Source organism: Lactuca saligna, chromosome 1, assembly GCF_052625555.1.
Source record: "Lactuca saligna cultivar CGN05327 chromosome 1, ASM5262555v1, whole genome shotgun sequence".
NCBI classification, from domain to species: Eukaryota; Viridiplantae; Streptophyta; class Magnoliopsida; order Asterales; family Asteraceae; genus Lactuca; species Lactuca saligna.
In genome coordinates this window covers 58,491,540-58,502,306 of record NC_136417.1, presented here as the reverse complement: position 1 = coordinate 58,502,306, position 10,767 = coordinate 58,491,540, and the positions used below count along the sequence as shown (strand labels likewise).

At 33.4% G+C, this 10,767-nt stretch overlaps 1 protein-coding gene across 1 annotated transcript; it reads left to right on the top strand.

Moving 5' to 3' along the window:
* The first annotated feature begins 245 nt into the window (after positions 1-245).
* LOC145006799 (agamous-like MADS-box protein AGL29) lies at positions 246-956 on the top strand. Its single transcript, XM_078965849.1, has one exon. It carries the CDS (start codon positions 246-248, stop codon positions 954-956), a length of 711 nt encoding a protein of 236 aa, XP_078821975.1.
* Positions 957-10,767: the final 9,811 nt, after the last annotated feature.

Below are 10,767 nucleotides of genomic sequence, written 5' to 3'. Positions count from 1 at the left end.
ATATATATATATATATATATATATATATATATATATATCAACTAGGGTATAAATCCCACATCGGTTAATGGGTGGAAAGTGGCACTTGGTGTGCCTTATAAAAGAGTCTAAAGTCTCACTTAAACTTTTAACCTATTTTTTAATTACACCTTACCAACTTTCTAGTTTCTTCGATTTTATTTACCTAAATATCTATATTTCAAGTGAGTAGGTTAATCCCTCTAGCCGCCACCTAGTCACTGACCATGGTTATGAAAAATGTCCCCGTCTCTTACCCCGGCAGTGCTTCCGTCCCCGGCGGTGCTAGCATGATGAAGCTGACTAAAGGCCGGCAAAAGATTGAGATGAAGAAAATAGAAGAAATCAACAGCCGCCAAGTCGCATTCTCTAAACGACGAATTGGACTTTTCAAGAAAGCATCGGAGATCTGCGTCTTGACTGAAGCCCAAATCGCCATCCTCGTTAGTTCCCCCGGTGGTCGTCTCTTTGCATTTGGCCACCCCAACCCCGACGTCCTGTTTGACTGCTACCCTAACAATAACAACAAAGAGTACTCCACCACCAACAATATCACCGGAGCGGACACGGCAGCCACCCAGAACTCTACACCACCGCTGCCCATGGTTAATTTCAATCAACATTACATTGAGGTTTTAAGGGAGTTGGAGGCTGAGAAGAAGCGGGGAGAGACGATTCCAGTGAGCAGCGAAGGATCATGTTGGTTCGACGAGCCTGTTGATGGGCTGGATGTGGAGGAGGTTCGACAATATCTTTGTTCGTTGGATGAGTTGAAGAAGAAGGTTTTGACGAGAGCTGATGAACTGACGATGATCAACAACTCTTCTGCTGCATTCGTTGGTTCGAGCAACAACTTTCAGCTGGTGGATATTCCTTCAAACACCGGAGTTGACGGTGGTTTAAACTTCCAGTACGGTGGAGATTTTGGGAACCTTTAGATACATGCATTGTGGTATTCTTTTAATCAATTGTTATATATCTCGTAAATATTCAGGGTCGATCAATTGTTAGATATGGTGAAACTCGTCATGAATTAGATTTTTGAATTCTTAAGCGATTGATGATTTTGTTGATGTTATAAATATTCGGGGTTTAAATAATTGTTAATATGCTAAAATATCTCAACTAGATTCTTGAAGTATTGCATGCAGCATGCGCTTATATAATTTACCATGCATCACCTTCTCATTCATATGCTATATTAAGAAAATGCAACCATTGATTTTTCCGATTATATATCGTTGTTGGAGTTGTCTAGTAATTAAAAAAATCCAATCAAATACTATCAATCGTCAAATCTTTAGTTATCATCATACAACGAATAAGAAAACAAACGGCCAACAAGTTGCGTCGTTAAGCTCTTTTGTATGATAAAATCAATTTTTTTTGAACACTACATTCATAGATCTAGGAGATATAACATTGCTATGCATGATCCGTTGTAGTCTACTAAGAAACTCCACCACATCCAACGCAAGGAAACCAAACGTATCAAATGCAAATGATATGAACGCGTGTTGATTTTTCATGTACGGTTTCTCATGTTTGGTGACCTTGCATATAGCAGCTTTTAATGCAGTCTGTCCCGCCGTAAAACCCCGGCCCCCAAGCTTACGAGAGGGGATACTCCTGTAAGGTCCACACATGCGTGTTTCCCTCAAACCCATCCAAAAATCAAAACGTCAGTCGGTCTAAGGGTTGACTTTCCTTCTGTCGGGTCAGTCAGAAAATTCACAGGAGCATCTTACTTGGCGGAAACCCCGACACGCTTACATATGCCGACCAAAACATCTCTAATCATATCGTGCCTGTATTTGAACCACAAAAATTCTTTACAATAAACTGCATGCTCGCCAAGAATATTTGAGGGAAAAAAAAATATTGATCTCAATCTTTCGCCGTCGGGGAGTACTTTTGTCAAAATCATGGTGGTGATGTATCGTCAAGTCGACCAAGATTTCAACCCTAAAATTTCGTAATATATTTAATTCTGATTAAACCTTTAATTAAGAAGTTCGTTAGTTTGTTGTAAGTAATTAATTATTGCATATCACCAAAATATTTTCCAAATTAAGAAATGATTCTATAAAACGAGTAAAACCAATAACTTCTTTTAGATTGACTCTTACGAATTTATCGAACTTGAGGCCATTTCCTAATTTTGTGTAGTTTATACCAAATATTGTATAAATTGATTAGGCATACTATAAATAAATCCGGTTTGATTGCTAGAATTATCTACAAGTAAAATTCATGTTTTTAGTTACAAATTCAATTATGTAGGTTATCTATTTTAACTGGTATCATATTTGGTTGTGGGATTTACATCTAAGGCTAATTGATAGTTGCTCAGTAAATTAGATTTAATTAAGTCATTGATTAGGTCTAAAGCTCTAATTGAATATGCTTTTGATTGAAACATATTGTTTTATTAAACCTTTGACTAAGTGTGTTAAATGTTAAATAAGACCATTTTACCTTTATGTTCTATAATTATATCATAATTATTTTAAAATGGTTTGAATCTTGGTTGCTATTAACATAAAAACACACGTATATCTTTCATATTTTTGAAACTTGGTTGCTATTTTTGCAATACTCATTCTCATGTTAAAAAATATATTTTTGTTGCTTGAAATGAAAAAAAATTAAAACTTTGTTATTTGTCTGTACTTTATAAACTTGGTGGCTATTTTCTTCAATAATCTTCCTATCTTTTTATGCTTTTAGTTTAACAATTCATTGGAAATCTCTCCTGATCAGTCAAGATAACAACTTGCTACCACCGTTCACTTAGTTGCTTCTACTGATCAATAAATTTCTCATCTAAAAGCCCATATCATTGGTTATAATTTGATATTATATTTATTTGATTTGGACTTAAAAAAATTATAGTTGTACAGCAACATCAAATACATGTTGTCAAGCTACAATTGTATGAAAAACTATGGTGGTATCCCATTGCAATTGAATGAAAAACCATAGGGGTAGCCCATGATTGCAACACCATAAATTTTTCTTCAAATTTTCATAAAATACTAATGTATTAAAAACATTTGGATGTTAACCCACATTAAAAAAACCGATCACACAAAAACATTTATAAATTTAAAATATTGGGTGTTACCATTAAACATTAATACAACCATAGAAAGTAAATAAAAATTACATAATTGCAATTAACAAGGAACTTAACAATTTCCATTCCGTTCTTTATCACTTGATTTCTAACTTCCATCTATCATCCTCTCTCCTTAAGTGTAACCTGAGATACATGACATTAAAAAGAGATACATAAGACAATAATGTCTCGTGACCTACGCGGTTTTATGACCCAAAACATTTATCACATTTTCATCAAAAACATCTCATTTTTGCAAAACATATATTTTTAAGCAATTTCAAGGAAAACTCGTTTCACGCATATGTTAAATATTATTCCGTATATTATTAGGGGCAAGATCCTCAACCATATTTAGGATCTCAGATCTTCAAGATCTCTCAGGATCTTGAACCCTTCTCAGGATCTTAACCATTGTTAACACTCTTAACGGTCACATTTCTATTTCTTTTTCTCACATGTGTAGAAATGGTCAATATGAGACTCATCCTCAACGAAGAACTACTTCAATCAGGCTTACGACCCGGGAATACCAAGTCAAATAATGTGCATATGTTGATTCAAGAGCATCTCAGAAATATCAGACTTATTGTTATTTAGTCGAGACTATAGATACACTTGTAATACACACACTACAAACACGATTAGCTCTATTACTATATTTGTACTCATATTATCTTCATTATTTCTTTAATCTCACATTCAAATCAATAAAAATAACAAGGAAGGTGATCATTATCACCTCCTAAGGTATTATTTCGGAGATCCTATAAAGGATCAATGCTTTCCTTGTAACTCACTTGTCTCACTTTGATCAATATTTGACATTTTTGTTACTTCAAATACTACAACCTCTTTATACAATTTGGTTAAACATTACTTGATCAAATTTTGACCAAAACTTATATTACCATTTCATTTCAAAATATATTTTTCCATATTTCATTTAATATTAAAACATTTCGTGAGTCATAACATTATTCAAGACATTTCTTTTCACATTCCATTCCTTATTTCATTAAGGGATAATTCCGGTGTTGAATCGTTGCCATTTTTATATTTACAAATTAAAAATATCCCCAAGTCTATACCAATGTGGAAAAAACGAAATCAGTCCACCAAGACATCATTTCCATTAGGACATCTATCTTGGTAGGGGGGGGGGGGGACACTACCTGGATAGATTTCTCTATAGCCCGTTACGGGGATATCATGGGTCGAGTAATATTCTTTTTATTACTTTTCAATTCTTTAAATTATATTCATTACTTTCCATTCTTTTCAATACTTTCCATTCTTTTCATTACTTTCCATGCTTTAGATAATTCATACTTTAGTATCAAAATAGCCGTTTCAACATCTATATTTCAAAACATATTAAACACGTTAACAAAACATTCGTTCTTTCAAAACTTTCTTTTATTTCAAAAACATTCTTGCGTTCTAGGCGTTCTTTCAAAAAATTCTTTCCAAAAACATTTATCACTTTCATTCAAAACTTTTCATATATATCAAAGCATTAGTATTTCATTATCATATATAAAATATTTTTTTCATGTATCCTAAAGTAGGAAAAATGCCAACACGTACTCACCTTAATCAAACAAAGATTAGCTAGTCCTCTTCTAGCTCTTTTCTTTAGAACGTTCCTCTTCAAATACTACCTAAACCACATATGGACATAAGTCATTAAAATGACCAAAAATACCATCAAAGGTTCCATTGATAAATTTTATTACTTCATACTATTCCTCATGAAAAAATATGAACGTAGGCAAAAATCGTGCATAAATCCGAGTCTTTATGCAAAAGTTATGAGAAGAACAACATTTCCCAAACATGAGTTTCCACACAGGACGTATGGAATTTCACACGGGTTGTGTGGAATGGTCTGTATTCCCAAAAAGTGCAATTTTTCTCATAATAACATCCCACTTTGCATAGATCTTGAAGACTGTAAAATCCTTATTTTCACGGCTAGAAAAGACCGATCTATTTATGCTTTATTTTGAAAATCAGAGTAACCTCTTAAACAAAAGTGTTTCGGAATTTGTTCCCAGAAAAACATGATAAATCCGTTAACAAATCATTTCCGAAGAAATGTATTTTATTAATTTTAAAACATTGGGATGTTATCGTCAATACAGAAACATAAGCATAAACAGACCTTACATTTGTTATCACTAGTAATTTATGTCTCATTAATCTCTCAGTGTAATGTAACTTCATATCAACACCTGTGATACAATTAAACTGAGTAGGCCATGTTGAGAAACCTGGTGAGTACATAGGGTTTTCAACCCACAATAATATAATTATTATGTTTAAACATCAAACAATTAACCCAATTACCCATCCCCATTATATTCTTTACTCTTAAGGATCTACCCTAAGAATCGGCTATTCCTCGTTCATTTGTTCTTAAGGATTATCCTAAAGAATAGGAAGAATTCCATCTTCGCCAAGGTTTATACAACAGACACTAAGTCCATAGTCGCCAGGGTTTATACAATAGACACTAAGTCCATAGTCGCCAGGGTTTAGTCACTAAGTCCATAGTCGTCATGGTTATACAATTGGTACTAAGTCTATAGTCACCAATGTTTACTTATATCCTCTTTCATCCCTCCTAATTCATCTACTCATGTTTTACCTAACATATTCGTAGATATAAAATAAATATACAGTTTAAATCACTTAAAACATGTATAAAATTATTCATCCAACATAGATCTCAAATAAACAGATAATATGAACACATAGTACGTAATTTATATAAAATACTTCATATTTATGTGTAAGATGAAAGTAACTATGTACTCACTTGTTAAAGTGATGATTCCAAACTCGGACAACACTTAGGTTCTTAACAATATAATTTCCTTTGATGAAACCTAGAATTATTACAAGTAGATTTTAGTCTAATATTTACCATGACTAATTATTAGTCTTAGCATTATTATTATTATATAAGCGTTTAGACAATATTTCCAACCACTATGTACAGACAGGGCCCAGACATAAAACACCGGAGGGCAGGAACATTTTGGCATATAGCACTTCTGAAATCCAATTTAAACTAGATTCCCCGTATCGCGAGTAGTTAAAAAGATATTATAACGACACTTATATAAATCATAATAATAGCCCAAATATTTATTATAAGTTCATAATAACAATACTAATTTAAAATATAAACTATATTTAAAATAGGGTAAACATCACTTACTTACAAGGGAGTTTTTGCTAGGAGTCGGGCTCTACAGGGGCAGAACTTCGTTGTTGAATCTTTCTAAGAAAGATTCTTGCAGCACTTCAATGCTTACCTTAGTAAACTAAAACTACAGAAAGAGAAGTTGAATCATGAGGGACCGAAATGCTCATAGGATAAAAAGATGAAGACTCTTGAATCAAGAGAATGGTGCAAGAAATATGTGAGCCTAGAGGCTCTTATTTATAGTAATTGAGCATTCAAAAATCACCCTCTATATTTATTTAAATGACTAAACACCCATTTATAATACCATTTTAAATAGATTTAATGATATTTATACTAAACTAATGTCAAAAGTACTCAACATTAGGTTTATAATGATCGCATCATCGATGCCTTTCAAATGATATATACATATGTATATATATATATATATATATATATATATATATATATATATATATATATGATTTACGCTTTATTTTAATACGTAAATGTGATATTACAAATTATAACTCTTTCATACGAACTCCATTTTGACGTTCTTTATATTCACACATTGGTATTTACGAGTACTACAACTTCCATTTAGATGTCGTCAGCTAATTCTCATTCTATCTCAGATTTACAAAACTGTATCGAATTTATCGCGCTCGAAGAGTAGGTACCAAGTTTCGTCCATATATTTAACATACGAGCTCTATTCTTGACACTCTTTATATCCACGCATTGGTATTTATGAGTACTACAACTTTCATTTAGACTCCAACGGCTAATTTTCATTCTATCTCGAATTTACAAATCTATATTGAATTCGTCGCGCTCGGAGAGTAGGGACTAAGTTTCGTCCATATCTTTCGTTTACGAGCTCCGTTTTCGATTGTCTTTTTATCGTTGAACTCCTATTAATGATATCTTCATTTCACATTTAGATTTTTGATTAAAAATCGACTGATCCAAAATTCGAATTTCGGGTTGTGCACTACTATGCTAAATTTTAGAATAATCATAACTTCCTCATACGAAGTTAGATTTCGACAGTCTTTTTATGCACATTTTCAGTTTAACATATACTATGACTTTCATTTAGATCTCTAAGGCTAGAACATATTTTATCGTAAATTCATTTTTTACGATTCTGGGTGTCGTGTCGGTTTTGCAATAAAATTTCGACGGGTCATAAGTTCTTCGTTATAACTCGGATTCCGGCTTTTTTATATGTACGAAACCCTTGTGACATATACTATAACTTTGTTAAGATTATTTATTCGTAATAATCTTCTATTAAAAAGTCATTTTTAACGTTTATTGTCTTAAAATTGACTAGCCCGAATCTGTGGGCGTTACAAAGACCCCTTTCCAATTCACTTTGCACCACTTCTATAGGTTCTCACACATGATTAGGATCTTGTGAAGGGCCAACTCTAGATCTTCAAGTTGTGGCACCAAAGGTGTGTTGGAACCTCTGACCATGAACTACTTCAAAATAAATAAAAATAAAAACGTAAAGTTGAACTAAAACAGAAAAAAAAAAAATAAAAGTAATAAATAATAAATAAAGAAAAAAGGAAAATGACTGGATTCACATCATGAGCCATACGTGCTCACATCGTGAGTTAAGCTCTGAAAAAAAAAAAAAAAAAAAAAACTAAGCTGAAAAATATTTTTTTGCAGGTTTTACCCCACAAAAAGGATCGATTAACTTTAAGCAAATAAATCAACAATCATATAAGCCGTTCCCCGGCAACGGCGCCAAAAACTTGATGTGCACAAAAGTACCTATTAATTTCAAATTGTTGACCTAACTAACTTAACTAACTAAAATGCACATAGGCAGTGTACCTAGTTGAATTATATAATAGTTTGGGTAAGTCGGGTGTCGATCACACAGAACGGTTTTAACTAATTAACTTATCTACTTATTAAGTTAACCTAATTTTCTATCAAAGTAATGGTTTTTATCTAATTTTGAAAATTTAGATGAACTTAATTTCTTAACTTAATTCAATCAATTAACAAAACACTTCCTTTAGTTTGAATCCACATTCCCTCAATGGTTCAACTATTGATTATGATAATTTTTATTGGTTCCAATTAAGATATTACTAGCAATTTAATTCCAAATCTACTAATATTAAACTAATTCATGTAGAGTTATGCCTGGTCACAAATAATTTAACACATAATCAATTTATTAAATAGAATTGGAGGTATGTAATGATTGAATTAATAACCACAATTGTGGTCACGATATGAGTTCTGTAGCACAGCTAAATTTAACAATTCATTTCCTTAACTAAGATTGGTTCGATCTTAGCTCTAATAATCTAATGTTCATGAAATTACTAGGTATTCAAATTCATGCAGATTAATGGTCACTAACTACATAGAATGAGAAATTTAAGAAATCTAATTGCCAAATCAAGCATGATAGGTATACCAATCAAACACAAGACATAACCAACAAGAAAAGTCTAGATCTATAAAATAAAACTATGAGTTCCAGCTTCATCTAGCTAACAGAAGCAGCTAGATTTAGCTGGACATTTTAACGAATAAACACAAACACTCGATAGTTAAAAACATATTAGAAGTACCAAACTAATATCGAATTATGACTTCTTCCTCCTTGGAGTTAAGAAAAATTCCCAAGCCTTTAAAATCTATAATTTTCGACTTCAAAAACCTTTCCAAGTCAGCCAACCTCTTCCAAACCTAATAATCAAGTTCTATTTATATATTCTGAATTATCCATGCTCACGTCACGAGCAAGTATGTCTCACGTCGTGAGCTCAGTATCCATCCGTGTTCGACAAGGATTCTTATCTGCGATGCTTATCTTCTGGAATGTCCCAACTCACATCGTGAGCCTTCAATACTCATGTCGTGAGTGCATGTTTTTGCTGGATTTTTATTTTGTCAAGTCTTCATCCTCCAAAGTTCCATTCTTTGATGCTTTTAGTCCCTTTTCTTCAATATGTCTTCTATTTGGCTACAAAATACAATTTAACCTTATAAGTATCATTATTCCATGAAAATTACCAAAATATTAACTAAAATGTACTTAAATATTGTGTAAAAACATGTATAAATATGGCAATATTAGTGGCCTTGTTATTTGGACTCTTGGGAAACTGGTGGTTGGACTAAGTGCGAGAATGGTAGTCTCGACGATGGTTGGGAACCTTCATATCTCGGTCTAGCAAGGGGTTGTCGTTATCAAAAGGTCTTAAGTAAAATGCAAGTGCAGATATGTGGATCCCAGGTTATGAGTTGAGTATCAGGTTGGTTTTTGGAAAAGATCTTAAGCCGAGTATTACAAGTGTTTCGTGCAGGATTTTCGCTTCAGTGGAATAAGGATTGGGGTATCTATATGCCGAGGGAATCAATTGAAGGGTTCAAGGGTAATGAATGTATTCGGCTTTGATGATAGATCAAGCTCTTGTGATTATGTCTTGCATTGTTTCTATTTGTGAAGGGCATCAAGATAAGTCAAGGCAGTATTATTGATTTGGAACACATGTGTGGAGTAGCTTGTTATTCGGAGGAGATGTTAGGTCACTTGTATTTTTGATTAAATAATCGCACAGTAATGTCTTTGACCCTGTCGAACAGCTCTCGTTTGAGTTTAACCATTGCAGGGATGAATTCTCAACTCGAAGGATTATCTGAGCCTTCTATTAAGTATAATTATTCTACAACAGTATATGAATTGTGATTTTGGTTCCCAATGGAAGCAATAAGATAGTAAGGGTTAGTAGCATTTTGTTTGGTCTGAGATTCTGTGAGGAATTAGCATCGTAGTGATTTAGTACGGGAGATTTGTCAGGGAGTCAAATCAATTTGAGATTTCAGGAAGCAAGATAATCAAGGGTTGGATGTGTTTTTCTCTCTTGGAATTCAAATTGAAATTGGCTTGGTATTGGTTCAGTATGGGAGGTATTTTGGGAGTCATACAAATCGAGATTTCAGACTTCGGGTAAGGTCGTAGGGATTATTCTGCAATGGATTAAGGATTGGTTCATCATCAGGTTTGGAGAGTTCTGCTAAGGTTGGGGTTGGTTGCCTTGGGAAGGCCATTGTATTCTCGGGGATGTAATTGTGTTCCTCAGGCCATCTGGCGTTCCTGGGATAGTAAGGAATGATTTTTAGGATGAAATCTAATTTAAGTTGGGGAGATTTGTAACACTCAATTTCGAATCGCTTCATTATTCGGGGTCGTGACCCGATCACTTGTTATCATCAGGCTTCGGGCCTTGAGGGAAGAGAGAATTAGCCCTTTTTGGATGTAGGTTTATAGATTAAGTGATCCGAGTGTTCAATTGTGTTTCAAGGCCCAAGGGTATAATCATAATTTGGCAGTTCAGGCCTTTATGAACTTTTGGCTTTTTTTTGAAAGTCTTTAGGCGAAGGT